This window comes from Phycodurus eques, chromosome 4, assembly GCF_024500275.1.
Source record: "Phycodurus eques isolate BA_2022a chromosome 4, UOR_Pequ_1.1, whole genome shotgun sequence".
Classification (NCBI taxonomy): domain Eukaryota; kingdom Metazoa; phylum Chordata; class Actinopteri; order Syngnathiformes; family Syngnathidae; genus Phycodurus; species Phycodurus eques.
Genome location: NC_084528.1, coordinates 26,317,448 through 26,335,545, shown reverse-complemented (window position 1 = coordinate 26,335,545; position 18,098 = coordinate 26,317,448). Strand labels below are relative to the sequence as shown.

General features: G+C 40.9%; 3 protein-coding genes across 3 annotated transcripts; 2 read left to right on the top strand and 1 right to left on the bottom strand.

Annotated features, from left to right (window-relative positions):
* The first annotated feature begins 739 nt into the window (after positions 1–739).
* On the top strand, positions 740–3,860 carry LOC133401952 (phospholipase A and acyltransferase 4-like). The gene is made up of 4 exons (XM_061675484.1): positions 740–793; positions 2,265–2,388; positions 2,509–2,810; positions 3,771–3,860. Exons 1-4 carry the CDS (start codon positions 740–742, stop codon positions 3,858–3,860), a joined length of 570 nt encoding a protein of 189 aa, XP_061531468.1.
* alg2 (ALG2 alpha-1,3/1,6-mannosyltransferase) lies at positions 2,095–11,109 on the bottom strand. The gene is given in 6 exon segments (XM_061674867.1): positions 2,095–4,774; positions 4,776–5,387; positions 9,743–9,910; positions 10,020–10,157; positions 10,247–10,418; positions 10,976–11,109. Coding segments are annotated over 5 exon segments (1,218 nt in total). The 5' UTR covers position 10,418; positions 10,976–11,109; the 3' UTR covers positions 2,095–4,645.
* A 313-nt stretch (positions 11,110–11,422) lies between these two features.
* sec61b (SEC61 translocon subunit beta) lies at positions 11,423–17,491 on the top strand. The gene is made up of 4 exons (XM_061675753.1): positions 11,423–11,573; positions 11,925–12,022; positions 13,352–13,456; positions 16,535–17,491. The coding sequence occupies exons 1-4, from the start codon at positions 11,571–11,573 to the stop codon at positions 16,620–16,622; spliced, it is 294 nt and encodes a 97-aa protein (XP_061531737.1). The 5' UTR covers positions 11,423–11,570; the 3' UTR covers positions 16,623–17,491.
* The last annotated feature ends 607 nt before the right edge of the window (positions 17,492–18,098 follow it).

The following is an 18,098-nucleotide window of genomic DNA, read 5'->3' as shown; positions in this document are numbered from 1 at the left end:
AAACGGTGGGTGCCAGTGGCACCTGGGTGCCGGTTATCACTGTCACTCAGACACGCGGTGATCTCAATAAGAACGTCACCACAGGGCACCGCAGTAGAGGCCAGGCGGGTACCCGCGATCCCTCGCTATCTGCTTCCTCACTTTGACTTTCTTCTTCGAAATTCTTTCATTCTTTGCACACCTGGTCTCTTCGGAAAGTTTGTCTATATTCTATAATATTGGTTTCATCCAACTCTGATCATCTACTTTAACCAGGACTGAACTGGTTAAATGTTCTTCAATAAGAAAAAACAACAACTATTATGTTACCTATGCGACTAGTATAACAAATTCATCTGTGGATGAAAATTTTTGAATCCAACCTTAATTTGGGGCAAAAATATGCCTCAAAAGTCGAACAATTTTGAATCAAATCAAGACAAATAAGCATCACGTCAAAACAACCTGCATCAGGTTTGCTTTCTCTGCATCTTAATGTCGGATGTTAATTTTACAAAATGTGAATTACAATAGAAGACAAAGTGCACCGCAAAGGACATTTCAAATTACATGAACTATTATAGTGAAACTGTACCTGAACATGCATGTCATCGATTAATATGTAATATATTAAGTAGCCTATCTTCTAACTGCATCAGTCAAGGCTATCTGGAAATAATAAAGGCGTGTCACATCGTATACAACCCGATTACAGCATCAAATAATCTTTAGTTGCACGGCCGACCTCAGCTGAGGCACGATGGATCGACAGAGAACTTGGGACACCGTTCTCTCTCAAATCCAGTGGCGACAGGTGAGCTTTTATTTGTTTATATTAAATCAAAAAATTTGTATAAAGAAGCAACATAAGTGGAATAAGCATCGTGGCGTTTTCGAAAGAGACAAGGATTATGGTTCAAGTCCCGCTCGTGACACACACACACACACAAAAAAAAAGAGAAGTAGTTGTTGGAAAGATGCTACTCTGCTTCCTGGCTACTGAAGAGGTGCCCTTGAGCAAAGCACCATCTCCACCGCCCCAAGCTGAAGAAGTGCCGCACTGTTTGCTTGCCCTTTCACTCTGACATATCTGCTAGCATGCTTGCATGCGTGCGATTTGGTTCAAAAAATATAAAGTTTGCACAGCCGAGTGTGAATTGTACTTTCCTTTGAGGGATTGGAATGAGCATAATAAAATAAAATTAAATTCAAATGGAGGAAACAAAGTTTTGAGATGTTTTGCACATTTAACAAGTGACTTTTTTAAATAATCTTGATTGGGATACCTTTGCCTCCAATTAATGGAAATACATAAGAAGTGAACCAGCTGGTCAGCCCTGGTGAGGTGATCTGGGCACGTCCCACCGGGAGGAGACCCCGGGGACGACCCAGGACACGCTGGAGAGACTACGTCCTTCGGCTGGCCTGGGAACGCCTCGGGATCCCCGCGGAAGAGCTGGATGAAGTGGCTGGGGAGAGGGAAGTCTGGGCGTCCATGATAAAGCTAAAGCTACTGCCCCTGCGACCCGACCTCGGATGAGCGGTAGAAAATGGATGGATGGACATAAGAAGTGATTGGAATTTAGAGGAATTAACTAGGTATATGGGGTAGGTCTTAGTCTTATTTAGTCATTTGGGTCCCAAGCCAAAACCAGTCATGGGGCCCTCCACATCCGTGTATTGCAAAGATTTTAAATATTAATGTTTATCAGTACTAAAAAGTGTGAATTGGAGAAAATTGTCTGACTTTCGGAGCAGTATAAAGTCCTTAAAATTCTTCTTGAGGATTATTATCTAACACATGACTCATCTCATAATAATTGCTTTGAAGCAAAGAACACTTGATAAATAAATGTTATGAGATGTTTCGGGGCCCCTCTAAATTGTGGGGCCCCTGGCCATTGCCCTTGTTTGCCGAATGGTAGCTGCGCTCCTGTATACACAGTAATATACAAATGATAAATATGAATAAAATTTCATTATATACTACATAAAATATTTTTTACCTTGAATTGTGAAGAAAACTTTCATTCCAATACCTTTTTTCTTTTAAAAAACACAAAATGTTAACATTACATATTAAAATAATGTATTTCCCGATGACCAGCAAAATTTTATTTCCCCTAAAAAAAAGATGCGAAACGTATACATTTCCCATTTTGAAAATGTCAACAATTGTGGTTACAGGTAAATGCATACAATATAAATTCCTCCTCTCTTTTATTTTGATGTTCATCATGAACCTTCTGTACATTTCTGCTCGTTTCAATTATTTTCCTCTGCAGATGGACAAGAGTGTGTCTACAGCAGAGATTGGAGACTTGATAGAATTTGTGCACCCGTGGTTGGGAGTGTCTCTGTGGGGAATTTACATGGGACAAGGTCATGTGATTCATTTTGGAGTGGGAGGTGAGAGAATAAAATATGAATTTATTTGAACTCATGATTCCTGTTGTCGCAACATCCTGTATAAAATGGCACAAGACAAAGACAAAACCTGCCTTTTTTTCCTTCCCTCTCCCTCCAAAGATGAGAACATGACTCAGAAAGCGTGCCGCAGCCTCATACAGCAGATGCTGCCCAGGTCGAAAGGTGGCGGTGTTCTGAAGAAGACCACCATCACCTCTCAGCCTATCGCCGACATCAGAGTGCCCGCAGGAACCCGCATCCAGGTCAACAACGACAAGCACCAACTGGTTCCGTCCATAACGGAGCAGATGATGCATCGCTGTCATACTTTCCTGAACCAGGAGTTCAAATACGACCTGATCAACTTCAACAGCGAGCATTTCGCCACGTTCGTTCGCTACGGCCGAGCCGTGTGCACGCAGGTTGGTTTGAGTCACCCCAGTTGCAGCTGAGACTCAAGCATTCACACAGACAATGCTTTTCGAAAAAGATTTTCTCGTAGGAAATAATGACTTCCATTAAATTCCACATTGTACAGGTAAGGTTTCAAGTAATATTTTAACATTCTTCACTGTCGTATGAAAAGAAATAGAAGTTAACCACGGTTAACAAAAAAATAAAAAAAAAATAAATAAAAAGTAAAATTAGTTGCGCTTTGAAAAGTGCTTTATGGCTACTGCTGTAATTAATACGCATGTCCGTCTCAGATGGAAAAATAGACCATTTTTGTGGGATGCTTCTTCTGTATTTATTTATTTTTATTACCCACGGCTACTAACTATTCAGGTTAGCATCTGCTTTGTGAAATTTATCTGTGTCAAGCATTTTGGCGTTTTGCTTTCTAGCCTTGGTACATATATAATTATAAATACAGTTAAAGGTAGAGTTTGCAATTTTCAAAACAACTCACTTTGTCATTTATTCAAACTCAGTATGAACTGAGAGAAGCACGAGTAAAATGATCGGTGGGAAAAAAACACAGCCTTCTCTGTCCTTATCTTACGCCTCTTACTTAATTTGCAAGAAACCACCGCACCCGAGAGAAAACAACCAATCACAGGCAGAAGGTGTGACTGACGAGGAGTCAATCATTTTTCGTAGATACACAGGCACACATAGGGGGCACACCTGTAGGGCTTCAGAATTTTTTTTAATTTTAAACCGATATTGTTATACTAACACTATTAGATGCTTTTTCTGTGGTAACAAGGTCAGAGTGAGGCCTAAAAAAAAAAGAAGTGCATCATTCACTTTATGCAGTACTATTCGCACACAGACATTTAGGCTGGTTGATTATCTGATATCTATCAGCATTGTATTTATTTATGTATTTATTTACGAAAAGTGCTATTTCCAGCTTAATATTTTGTTTTTTTTTTCAGATTCCCTTTCAGAAACTGAATGGAGACCACTTTGACACGACCGAAACTCTTGAACTGATAATGCAGCAGCGTTTGGAGACAGAAACTTAAGCTCTCACATCTGCTTGTTTCTAATACTAATAAGCCCCATGAAACCCTTTACTGCGCGACAGCACTTCAAATATGCGCTCACGGTAAAGGACATACTTTGTCGGTTCTCCAAACCCCAATAAAGGCGGGCAAAACTTTGCAACAAAGCGGCTCAAGAAACTTTGTGTGTCGTCTAGTTTATTAAGACTTCTGGAATGTCAATAGGAACAGCTCTATACAGTAGAAGGGCGGAGGAGGCCGTTGCGCAGACACAGTGACCTTCTGCTATTCCCCTCCTTGATAATGACCCAGACAGCGGCATGCTGTCCACCAGCCAGACCTCTAATGAAGCCAAACACTCTCTATCATCTGCTAATAACCTCCGTGCACCAGCAAGAGTCACGGAGCAGGCTAGCGTCTTTGGAATAAAAGCTCTGGGCAGACAGGAAGTGGAGGAAAGCATCCTGTTTATTGATTTAGGACCGTGTGTACGACCCGAAGATAACTGTGTTCCTCCACTAATAAAGATGGCTGCCGAGCCAAAAGGGGGAAAAAACATGTCACTGTATTAATCAATATTTTGGGTTGCCCTGCTGTGACACGTACATAAAACCAGCGTAGTATGGAAACGCTTCATTCTCTTTCTAATTGGTGTGGAAGTCTGTTCCTCAGCAACGCTTCCAAGGGAAGGCTGATTAATTGTCCTCTTAAATCCTTGTAATACCGCATACTTCACACACACAAACAGTCAGGTTACCGTCCCCGTCCCCCCCCCCCAAAAAAGAAAAAAACCTTCAGTCTTGATGTCACTGGCTCAGGCTGACAATGTATCCGTACAGCTGCTGTGAGAAGGCCTGAAGAGAGAACTTATCTTGCACCCTCTTCCTGCCAGCTTGTCCCATGTCCCCTCGGAGCTGCGGCTGCACGACCAGCCGTCTCCATGGCCTTAGAGAAAGCCTCTGCCGTGGGCTCGCACAGGAAGCCCGTCTCGCCGTCCGCCACGCTCTCCAGGGGCCCCCCGGAGTTGACGGCGATAACGGGGCAGCGGCAGTACATGGCCTCGACGGGAACGATCCCGAAATGCTCCCTGCTCGGAGTGTACAGCACCGCGTGGCTGGCCCGCAGCAGCGCCACCTTGACCGAGTCCGAGGGGGAGCGCAAGAAAGTCACGCAGTCCTCCAAGTGCAGCTGCGATGCCAGCTCTTTCAGCTCGGCGTAGTGCTCCACGTTCTCGCCGACTCGGTCGTCGTAGCCCCCTGCCGCCACCAAGTGAACGCCCGCTCTCTGGGCCGGAGGAAGAACGCTTCTCAGAGCCGCCAGGGCCTGAAGCGCCAGGCCCAGGTTCTTCTTTCGCTCGTATCGGTTAAGCGAGAGGAACAGGTGGGAGGTTCCCTCCGGGAGCAGCCCCCCCAGACCCTGTGCTTCAGTCGGTGGCTGGTCAAAGGTGCGCGTGTTGAGGGAGGGATAGAGGACGTCTGTCTGTATCCCTGTGAGACTTCGAAAGGTCTCCCTGAAGACTCCTGCGGTGAACTGGCTGTTTACCAGAATCTACATGCAAGTAAAGTTGCATCAGGAGGACCAAACATTGTTGGAGTGTACAGCGGTACCTTGACTTACAAGTGCCCCAACTTATGAGTTTTTAGAGTAAGTTAGCTGTCGCGTGTCCGATTTTTTGCTTTATGTGGCGAGACAATTATTTTTTTTGTTACTAGCAAGCACTAGATTACAGATAGAACGTTATGGGGTTTTTTTTCAGGGCCGATAACGATAACCAATATTTTGAAACGATATTCATTGGCGGTAAAAGGGAAAAAAACACTTTTTAAATACCTTTAAGCGTATGATTATTAAACAACTTTTTAAAAGTTCATTGATTTATTTTTATTCTAACAAAAAGTGCAGGACACTAATTAATAAATAGCTCCAGAAAGTTTTCAACACTATATAAAGTTTAAAAATGTTTAATATAACTGAAATGTTAATTTCCTGTTTATCTTTGTTTTAGGGTGAAATAAAAACAAAAGTGCAGATAGTTCCCAGGGTCAGGACCATCTCTAATAAGGTTAGCAGAAATTTTAAATGAATAAATAGTTTTCTGAAGTTTACCCAGTTTTAAATTGAGCTCTTATCGGCCGTCTGATTTTTTTTTTTTGATAAACGGGCGATGCCCATATGCGTCAAAATGCCGAATATTGGTGCCGATAATTGGCCCAGCTAGTAATCGGTCAGTACCTACACTAGATACACGGCCGCTTGAGTGAAGTGAGGAAAAAAACCAGAGCAATTAAGGTAACTGTAAGGAGTCGCCAATGCACTTTCAGTTGTTTATTGAATGGGACAAACAGTCAACCACACAAATACAAAATGAGACAACTCGTAAGGATCTGCTGTGGGCCACAGGTCACATCCAGATGCTCACATGCAGACTAATCGGCCAAGTTGGGCTAACTCAACTACAGCTCCTGTCGTCACTCACAAGGCCAGGCCCCTTCAAGGCAAACAACTCACAAATACTATAGTGAATGTGACTTTCTGCTTTACATTTATAAAACCAGCTTATTTCTTTGCATGATCTTTATTATGTTTTATTATGTTTTTACACAATATTATTTTTATCACAATATTATCATAGTATTACTTTTCTTTTTTAAAAAGTGTTTTGGGGGGGTGGAACGGATAAATGGCATTTCAGTAAATTTCAATAGGGAAAACTGATTTGATATCTGAGAAAACTGTTCGGAGCTTGGTCAAGGTACCACTGTAGTGTCATTAGCAAGAAATTCAACATTCCATTTGTACCTATTAATGTAGCTGTGGTGAAAAATGTGTGGCTGTTGATACCCACTTTGTAGTGCGCATTATTGCCATCTACAGGACTGGAGTGGAATCATAAGAACCATAAGGAGTGTTAGCGTGCCATTCATAGTTATTGAGCAGGGGACATTACAGTACTTGGTTATTAACTGCATTCAGTGATTTTGTAATCTACCCCTTTTTAAAATGAATTAATTCTCTTTTTACACTGTTACATTCTGTCTGAATTGGGAACAAGTGGGTCCAGGACCCACCAGATCCAGAACATGGAGCTGAAAATGGTGAAAATAGCTCGCTACGCATGGCAGTTGGCACCCAATTTGGACCCTCTACAGTGCCATTCTATTAGGGTTGGGAGTCGAGAATCAATTGGAACCGGGACTAACACTCCGGTTCACCCGGAATCATTCAAATAAAAAAATTTCGGTTCCCAGTTTCGATGCCTAGCCCTCCGGCGAAAATAAAAAAAAAAAAAGTGGCGAAAATCAACGAAGAACAACACGCACTAATACATGCTTGAGCCCAACGGCGATGGCGGTGAACAAAAGTGTCTTAACTTTGTTAAAATTAACGACCAGTCACCTCAGTGCAAAACTTGGAATAAGATTGTATTGTGCAAAGGAGGCTTGGACGATGCGTCGCGTCTGACGCACTCCAAGCCTCAGCCTACACCGCGCAGAGCTTCAGTGAAGTCAACTCTTCGTCAATTTGGTGAGTGAAACAATAAAATCCATCTTTGCCAACATTGAAGCAGCTAACAAGGTAAATGGTTGGTTGCACTTTTGCACTGATGGCTTTTAGCGTTTATTTTAATCTTCAAATTAACGTAAGAGCCGATGACAGAAAAAAAAAAAGAACAACAAAAAAAAACTTAACATTGAGCTAAAACTTCACCGTAGCAACTTAACATCGAAATGAATCGGGACAAAATTCACATAAACCTTATCTCACAGTATCACAAACACTAACCTTGTGACTCATCGGTGGGTAAGGAAATAAATCAACATTTTATAGCATTTGGTTCCATGCAGGCAGTACAGTGACCGACTGGTTAGAGCGTCAGCCTCACAGTTCTGAGGACCGGAATTCAATCCCCGGCCCCGCCTGTGTGGAATTTGCATGTTCTCCCTGAGCCTGCGTGGGTTTTCTACGGGCACTCTGGTTTCCTCCCACATCCCAAAAACATGCATCAATTGGTGACTCTAAATTGTCCGTAGGTGTGAATGTGAGTGCAAATGGTTGTTTGTTTCTATGTGCCCTGCGATTGGCTGGCAACCAGTTCAGGGTGTACCCCGCCTCCTGCCCGATGATAGCTAGTGAGGAGAAGCGGATCAGAAAATGGATGGATGGTTCCATGCATAAAAAAACATCACTGGTGCAGTGGGAAGTTACTTTTCGTGCCAAAATGCTGAGTTCCACTGCAGTACCCTTCAAAATAAAAGGCCACAAGCTTAAAACAGGAAGTCAAATTTAAACATTCACATATAAACGATAAAACAGTCCCAAATAACAATTTTAACAATGCTATGTTTAACTTTTGGCTGAAACATTAATTAATGAATATTAAGTCTAGTGGGTTAGTTCCACACACATTGCCTTTTAGTTCATAGGTTTGATCGTGATCCTGGTTATAAAGAACCCCAAGTCAAATGTTCATTTTAGTCTATGCTGTAGGCTGCTAAGAAAATGGATGTTCATAATTTGGACATCCTTTATTTAAACCATGCAAACGTTTTTGACCCAGCCCCCTAAAAGAATCGGAATAGAGATGGTTTGGAACCAGAATTGCTCAAATTCAAACGATTCCCAACCCTACATTCTACACAAACTAGACCTTGAGGGCATGATGTAATTTTTTTTTTTACATTACATTTTTTTTTTTTTAGTATTTTACTCGAAATACAAACTTGTTTTAGTGCTACTATACCTGATACTGTCTACTTATTGTTACCTCAAACGACATACAATGGCAATGTCATGTTTATGTTGTGTAATTTTTTATATCACTTAGAACAATAATTAAATGATTATGGTGACTTGTCTAGATGCCATAACGCTTACCTAATGGATAAACAAACAAAACCTTTTGCAACAAGATTCAGAATTGCCTCAGGGGGACGAGTGTTCATTGTTTAGTAGTTACCAAATGTTAATTCCAGCACACCATGAGATTGGTATTTGAACATTTTCAATTACTTTTTTTCCTTCTTTTTAAAATTATTTGGCACATACAGTGCCCTGAAAAAGTATCCTTCAGGACCTGTACAACTTGCTGTGATTGATGTAACCATGAATTCTGCTGTCAAACAGAAAATCCTGAAGGAAAATGTTCAGCCAGCAGTTTGTGACCTGTAGCTGAAGCGCACTCAGGTTCTGCAGCAGGATAACAATCCAAAACACACCAGAAAGTCAACTTTTGAATAGCTTAAAAAAACAATATGAAGGTTTAGGAGTGGCCTAGTCAAATTCCCGACTTGAATCTGAATGTAATGCAGTGACATGACCTTAAAAAAGACATTCATGCTCGAAAACACTCCATTTTTGCTGAATTCAAACAATTCTGCAAGGAAGAGTTGGACAAAATATCTCCACAGAGATGTGAAAGACTCACTGCCAGTTATAGAAAATGTTTGATTTCAGTTGTTGCTGGTGAGGATGGCCCAACCAGTTATTAGGTTTAGGGGTCCATTACTTTTTTCACACAGGGCCAGGTAACTTTTAATAGTTTTTTTACTTAATAAATGAAATCACCATTTAAAAATTTAATTTTAAGCTCACTTGGGTTATATTTGTCTGATATTTACATTTGTTTGATGGTCTTAAACATTAAAGTAGGGAACTCATGCAATAAATATAAAAATTTGAGAGGGGGGCCAATACGTTTGTGGAAAGAAAGTTGAGCGTTTGGGAAGGTGTGTGTCTCGTTACATCTGGCGTAAATGTAGCATAGCATTTCAGAAAAAGAACATCACACCAATAGTATAACATTTGACTTGTGAGTCGCTCCTATTCATGAAATGTATCCTTCTATATATACTTTTTTTCAATTTGTATGGGCCTGTGTGTATGAGCGTCAGGTCTTTACGTACCATATCAGCCATGCCAGTGGTGCGCTCCTCCATGAAGTCGATGGGAGCGCGGTAAAGCTTCTTCAGGGCTGATTTCCTTTGAGTCAGCAGCTGATCCGGGAAGTGACAGTAGAATAAAACCTTCTTCCTGTGACGGGACAGCCTCAACACCGGAATACACACTGACACCTGAAGTGGGATTAAAAAATATATGTAATTACCAAAAACATCTATATTGCCTCATAAAATGAACATCAAGGTAGGACTAAACATGCTAAACTGAAAATATGTCACTCACTTGATCGCAGAAGATGACATCATACTCCAGCCCGCTAAAAAAGACCAAATAGACCGCTATGTAGATCATTCTTAGGTAAGCACAGAGGGCATGGAGGTACCCAAAAACACTGGTGGGCAGCCAGTCACCCACACAAACCTGTTGGAAGCAGAGGAGTAAGATATAATTAATGCACAACTAAATACTAACATTTTCCACACACAATGACTGCATGACTGCTTGCTTACCACAGGTAAATCTGGGTCAAGGGTCTCAGAGAAACAGTGGGTCGGGTCATAGTGAGCGGTCCAGATCTGGACATTACATCCCTTGGACTTAAGTGCGACAGCAGCATCGACAACCAGACGCTCCGCTCCACCTATACCGAGGTCTGGATGCAGAAACACCACCCGCACCATCCTGGATATATACACAGATACAGAATAATAGCAATGAGGATAGCGTAATTGAAACAGCTTGCAAATACTGACTATCCCTTTACGTGAATACAGTAAGCCTTCAAGATACTCTATGTACATCAGTCCATTCATTTCATTGTAAGTCACCATAAGTAACCTGAAGCCTCGCTAGCTTGTCAACAAGCTTGGACAATCCCATGGTTTAACTAAAAGTGTGTTTTAAAGCACTCTCTGATATTTGTGTCAAACAGCTGTAAACAAGCATGAGGGTCACAATGCCACTGTCTCAACCACCTGCCATGACGAAAACTGATTTGCTGAGTTGCTGGTAAAGACGTCAATAACATGAACGACCACAGGTTTAGCTATACAGTATATGAAAAGACAAATCTCATCAATAACAGTACAGCACACTAACTTAGCTTGACTACATTCCTAAAAAAAAAAAAGAAGAAGAAGAAACGTCACGTTTAATACAGGCATGCTTTTTAAAAGTAAACACTGGACCCACATACTCGTCCAAGGTATAATTTATATATGAAACATTATGGCGTTTACCTTCTGTTATCTTATCCAAGTTTTGAGACCTGTGATTACCCCAGTGTCACTGCCACTAACAAGCACTGTCATGAAACAAAAGAGCTTCGCCGCCATAGTGGCTCTAAACTCTCACTTGTGATCGAACAAGACGAACCTTTCTGCTCGCGCCAAAATGGCGCTAGTTTCCCCATTGACAATCACTCGTCTCGTAGAAGACACGTCACCAAGAGAAGCGAGCAGGTTCTTTATTTTGCATATGAACAAAAAAAGAAAGAAAAATCATTGATAAATCTCATAAAATCCACAATAACATATACAGTTATTTATTTAAGATTTTGAGTTGTTAAATGAACGGTCACTTGTGCGGGGCGTTATATGAGTTGTAATTTTTATGGTCAAGTTATCTTGCAGACAGGCATCTTTTTGGGCAACTCCACAGGTCCTTGACTTTTGCAGTCGTGTCCTTTTTACACAAGCGTCAGCTTTTGCGGCTCCCTTCTCAAGTTTGGACCGTTCCATTCACAACTAACAGCCGTTTCCCCGAAGTGGACATCTGCATTGAGAGGGAGCCTCTGCCACTCAGCACGCACCAAGACAAATAAAACAAAATAAAATGGTAAGACGATACAGCACACGCTTGCAGCTGACAGGAAGCGGTGCAATAGAAATATATCCGCCTTTTGCTATCTGTTAGCACGCTTGCTAGCCTTAGCTCAACATTTGTGTACGTGGCTCTCCCACCAACAATTTTTAAACCTTTGTAACTTTTAAATTAAACACTTGGTAACACCAAGTTTGTGATGCAAACGTATGTAAAAAGATATGTAGTGGCGTGATTAATACGTTGAATTAATAGGCCTGTTCAGCCTGGCTTCTAATGCTAGTTATCAGTTGTTGTTGTTTTTAAAGTCCAGTAACGAGAGCATTGGATTGTATGGTAAATGTTGGTGTAACGGTTTTTCCTCAGCCTGGACCTGCAGTCAGTGCAACCAATGTGGGGGCGTCGAGCCGTTCCCCCAGCAAGACAGTGGCCCCCCGTGCAGCAGGCTCCACAGTCAGACAGAGGTACACACAAAAGTTTCAAGTTTGAAGTCATACTAACTAAATAGTACCCAAATAAAGCATGGTAGGGCTACAACATTAGTGGATGTGGAAGCAGAGATCCAAACAGGTCGGGTGGGAGCGAAATGGTGAAAATGAAATAAAGTTGGAATCTGTTATCTCTATTTGCATTTCATTCCAGTAGATGACAACGCCAGATAGATGCGAGCGTAACTGGTGCCCAATAAAGAGTTCACTGAGAAGTCATTATCAGCCATTACTATCAGCATCTTCATTAACGTCTTTTTAATTTTTGCGCTGTCGCACTGAGGACTTAAACTAAGCCCTTAATAAATAAATAAGCCCCTTTTCCACAACAGGAACATCCCTATCTACCCTGGTAGTTTTGAGTTCCCCCCCGGTGTCACTTTCTACCACTAAAAACTACCAGGGTACAGATTATATAGTTCCCCCTGTCCCCAGGGTCTTAAGCCGACCAGGAACTCTTGAGGATGCAGGCTGTGCTGATGAGTGCTGATTGGTTGGCACAGACGTCTGGCATTAGCGTCACATCATTGTTTACTTTTCACATTCAAAGAACCGCCATTATTGTATGTATGCAGTGTAACGGCAAGGCTCGAAATAAGCGGATTCAGACAGCAACGTCCGGGTCAAAATGTGCATTTTGTTCCTCATAAAAATTGAAAGTAAAACTTAGAATCACAGATTTATTTTTACTTTTTCCACTGAGCTGCTTTTCTGTCTTTGTTTTTTACATGCGCAAATAAACATTTGCGATGTACAATCTGTTATTCTCCCTCTGCAAAAAAAGGTCATGCAAATGCGTTTACAGATACCAAATACTTCACCCTGCTGTATTTAAAAATGCAATAAAAGCTGACTATGAATTCACATATTTAAAAAAAAAAAAAAAATTTTTTTATTGAACCTTTATTTATCCAGGTAAGGTATTTGCAATGCCAGCCTGCCTGCAGACAACAGAGTAAAACAAAGCAAAATAAAAAATGCATATACAAACTGTACAAGCATGGTAATCTTGCAATTTTATTCTGGCAAAATTATCACATCTTTAGTAGAGTTAGATCTTTGATATGAACCATTCTTGGCAAAACAGAATATGAGTGACCAGGCAATATGAGAAACACATTTTATTTTGAATGGGATTCAAATTAAGATATTTCAGAATAACACAATCATTAAATAAAACCTAGCAGTATTTTCTGACAAATTACCAATATTTCACAAATTCTGCCAGGATGTGTAAATATATGAGCACAACTATACACAAATATTAGTACAGTGTGCTCATACACGTGCTTGTGTGTCACACAGGAAAGCAACCAGCAGCGGTACCCGAAGTGGTGGCAGGACCACTGGATCGGCCGGTACCGGGGGAATGTGGCGCTTTTACACCGAGGACTCGCCGGGTCTCAAAGTGTAAGTGTATTGTCTTTAAAAAATAAAAATCTTAACCTGCAATTTTTTTATGCATCATTTAGGATTTAAAGGTAGTTGAAATTAGGCAGAAAAGTTTTTCTATCCTGCCTTGAGCATCCCTCCCCAACATCCCATCTCCTCGTGCCACGCGGCGGCGGCTGATCGATGGCGGTGCGCCGCTTATCGAGTGCGTGTCGGTCGTCGAAGGAGGGCACACTCCTCGTACGCCGCTGTATATCGAGTGCGCATTTGTTCCCGCGTTAGACGCCGCTCGCCAAGCTTCATTAAAAGATCCGCTCGGAAAGGTCAACTCAATTACAGCCTTCTGACAGGGGGGAGGGATGGAGGAGGCGGTTGGCATGGCGATGCAGCCCCCACCCCCTCCTCCCCGGTCAGTCTCTCCTTCAGAGATGAGAGCCCCTCCTCGTGTCAGCGGCTCATCAATAAAACGAGCCGTGCTGCTAAAAGACTATCTGGCGCACATGAAACCTAATGAGAAACCATTTAAAAGTTGTCAGCGAACACGTTTGTTTGCACAGTTGCCGCTTTCCAAAGACACTCGCAACTTGCACATTATGTAGTTGGTGTGTTTGCATTCTGTCATTGAGATTCGCCCACAAACCTGGGTAGCGACTAAGTAGTAATTCAGATAAGTATCTTCTCGCCATACAATACTGATATAATTTATGTGTCAAATCACAATTTCATTATGACCCAAGCCTTAATGGCTCCGCAGATTAAATTAAAAGATCTAACCCAAACTGGCACCATCACAAACCATTAATAACTTTACAGGTGACATTTTAAGTAACCTTGATAAAATAAGTTAATGTATATTGACACAAAAATAAAGTAAATCCACTAGCAGTGTAAAAAAGCCTGCAGAAACGGGAATCGTCTGTGTTAGTGATGCTCCGAAATTAGCCCAAAAGTGCTTTTTTTTTTTTGGGTTCTGGACCGAAAGACTTTTGTCACCAAAATAACATAGTGTTTATTGCTGCTCACTAATAGCTTTGTAGCTGCCGATGCGCAAGCCTGTACCCTTCATAGTATAAATATTTACCATTAGCAGGCAATGCCCACTGGGCTTTGCTGACTATGTAGTTGAATTGACTGGGATACAAACAGCCTACAGTCACTGTTTGATGATCACCTAGTTGTGCACCATAAATGTGACGGTTAAATAAGGCACACATTCAACTAGAGGTAACATAAACACACATTAACAACAAATATGAGCGTCTTTCTTACGGCAATAATTCAAATTTGCATGTCGCAATGAATTGTGGGAACTGCAGGGCTTTACCATCATTATGCCCAAACTTCAGCATCCCTCTTGTCGGCCTGCTTTCCGCTGTTCGGCTACTACGGTGGAATGCTTGTTGTATGCTATGGATTTGCACCGCCCCAGCTAACTTACAAGCTACAGCTAACGCGGCTAAATAACGATGCCGAGCTGCGGAGGCGAAAGAGTGTCGCTCATCATCGCCTCCATGAGAGCGATTAAACTACATTTTGACAAGTATCGTTATGATGAAAGAAGGATAAGCTGAAACGGCCTATAAATTTCAAAGGACATTAAATATAATAAATATTTAGAGTACAAGATAATCTTTATTAGTCCCACAATGGGGAATTTGCACTGTTTCAGTGGCAATAGTGGATACAGGAAATACAAAACGAGCATGCAAGAGAAGACCTTTGGCTGCAAATGCATCCGCCATTACAAGGTTGATGCAATAAATACAGTAAAATAACAAATGTTGAAGCCACAATTTATTAATGATTACAGCTGTAGAATAGTGATTGTGTTGCACAACTGAACAGTATGCAGAATTATTTGTATCTTACTACATAAAAAACTGCAAGAACTGTCCTACGGTAATGTTCTTGATGTAATTTTAAAAATATGTAAAGTCAGACAAATTGTTCTGGAAGTGAATTTCTGTAGTCATAGCTATAAATGCAATCTTACTAATGATTGGCATAGTTTTATGATATTTGGCGTGTTGGATTTATTTTTATATTTTAATGTAAAACACTGTTGCCTTTTTTTTTTGTATGAACTTAAAAATTCAGTTAATTTCTTTCAGTGTTTCAGCATTTGGTTTTGGGTCTTGGACTCCCCAGTTTTGATTTCCGGTTTTGGTCAAGAATTTTCATTTTGGTGCATCACTACAATGTGTTGTCGTGTATAAAAAGTTTAAGTTGGCAGCAACATGGCAAGGTTCACTTGTGTATGTCATTTATTTAAATATTTTCCTGGTTCTTGGTTATCATTACACCTTTTCTCAATAGAATCAAGATTTTTTGGTTTGTTTTTAATTACAAAAATTGGACCGCAATTACGCAAATGACAATATTATTCAAAAAAAAAATCCTCCTTTTTACCTTATTGTTTTTGCTCTACTACTCCCATTGTTTTACAGAATAACTTGCATACACTTCCACTTAAATAATACTTTACAGATAATTTGAAAAGTGCTTGTGCTCTTGGATTATTTTAAATTTTACATAATAAAATGAATCATCCATAGGTCTGTCCTGGTAAGGGTATTGCCACATCTCATCTGGCTCTCTCACGCTTTGTCCTTCATGTAGAATTGCACAGGCGAGGCAAGGAAAACTTAGCAAAAATTTTTTGGCCCTGGAAGCACATACCTGGGGTCCAACGTTTCTGATAAACAACTGTTTTGCAACGTATAAACAGGCACCACGTCTGTTCAGCGCAATTAACTTAATTGCTTTCCACCGGCGTCCTTTCATGTCGGACGGAAAACAATGAAAATGATTCCAATCAAGTTGTCTTGTTAGTAGGAATTAGTCTCTAGACTCCTTTTTTAAAATATTTTTTATTTTTTATATATATACTAGTTATAATATACTAGTAATACTAATTACTCAGTTTGTCGCCATGTCTGTGCAAGCAGTGCATGTCAACCATCCATCTACAACTCTTATACTCACTCCGCAATGAACTCTAATCAATTGCTACGCCATCATTGACAAAATTTTGTATCGTGCGTTAGTAATAGTAGTAATAGTGTCAGTAATGTCTGTGTGTTTTTGTTGTATCAGCGGCCCAGTGCCAGTGTTGGTGATGAGTCTGCTCTTCATCGCCTCTGTATTCATGCTTCATATCTGGGGCAAATACACCCGCTCTTAAGCCCCAGCCTGATGACTTCTGACCCGGCGCCTCGCCATCTTAACACATCGGACCAGGACCAAAACCCAGACAACCCCCTCCAACTTACACACTCACCTGTACAAAGCGCGCCAAACTGGATTATTGTGCAAGACGCTTCGGCTCCCGCTGTGTCCCCCATGTGCCGATTGCTCCCATCACCACTGCGCAAACGCCCAGTGCAGCGCTTAAGGACAATTCAGTTGATTTCAGGCAAACCCCCAAAAATACCTGAAATACATTTAATAGGATTTTTTGTGAATTTCTAGCGCAAATAAGAAAAACTATCCAAACAAAGGCCCATTGGATTCCATAATCAATAAAAGAAAATTTAAATCCTCAACAACAACAAAAACCGAATTCAATATAAATCATGCTAAAAATTGAAAGTCAAAAACCTTTTCAAGTCCTTCCACTTCAGACGTCGTTCACAGTAATGAGTCTCTCTGTTAGTTTCTGTAATTTGTTGAATTCAGTCATCATACAACATGGAAAAGAAAACAAATGTACAGTGTTTTTTTTATTGTACAATTAAAAAAAAAAAAAAAAAGGAACAAAAACAAAGTGTGATTTTTCTTTTTGACTATATTTGTTGAGTTCAAAGCAAAGTTTCACCAACAGTGACAATTGGTTCCACTAACTTGGACTACATTTTGTTTCAAAATATTCAGTGTTGTTTCATGGCAGCCCTTAGAAAACATGTATCTCAAATGTTAAACCAAAAACCTGTATTTTGTCCCTCAGTTGTCATCCTCCCAAAATGATGTCATTGTCTATTAATGACCATTCATTTGAAGTGTTTGAACACAACCTAATATATATTTTTAAATAAAAAAGTGTTCATAATTTGATCTTTTTCAGTTTTATTTTAGTTTTATTTGGGGGGGGGGGGGGTACTTTATGACTTACCGTATTTTCACGACCACAAGGCGCAGTCTCAGTTACGGGGTCTATTTCTGTAGTTAACACATACATAAGGCGCACCGTATTATTGGGCGCAGACATGGTCAAACATATGCTAGCTTAAAACGTACAGTAGCATGCATGCACGCTGAAACATGCTAGCGTATGTTTTTAAAAAGGCAGCGGGAGCAAAACCGAGTTCGGTTGTACTTTATTGAAGTATTTAACAATGTACTCATGTTATTTTTTTGATCAATCCTCATCCAGAAATCTATCAAAGTCCTCATCTTCTGTATCCGAAATGAACAGCTGGGCTAGTTCTCCATCAAACATGCCGGGTTCCCTCTCGTCATTGTCAGAGTCAGTCTCGTTTCCGGGGGGGGGCTGTTCAGAAATGATGCCAATTTCGCGAAAGCTCGAACAACAGTCAAAGCAGATACCTTAGCCCAGGCATCCACAATCCATTCACATATGGTGGCGTAACTCGCCCGGCGCTTCATCTTCCTGACTTGGCGAAGCTCGTTTTCTTGCTTCCTCCACTTGCGAACCATGGAT

Coding starts and splice junctions, on each gene's coding strand:
- LOC133401952 (XM_061675484.1), top strand. CDS start 740: ATGGATCGACAGAGAACTTGGGACACCGTTCTCTCTCAAATCCAGTGG. Junction 794..2,264: donor CTCAAATCCAGTGGCGACAG/GTGAGCTTTTAT, acceptor TTTCCTCTGCAG/ATGGACAAGAGTGTGTCTAC. Junction 2,811..3,770: donor GCCGAGCCGTGTGCACGCAG/GTTGGTTTGAGT, acceptor TTTTTTTTTCAG/ATTCCCTTTCAGAAACTGAA.
- sec61b (XM_061675753.1), top strand. Junction 12,023..13,351: donor GGCTCCACAGTCAGACAGAG/GTACACACAAAA, acceptor TGTGTCACACAG/GAAAGCAACCAGCAGCGGTA. Junction 13,457..16,534: donor GACTCGCCGGGTCTCAAAGT/GTAAGTGTATTG, acceptor TTGTTGTATCAG/CGGCCCAGTGCCAGTGTTGG.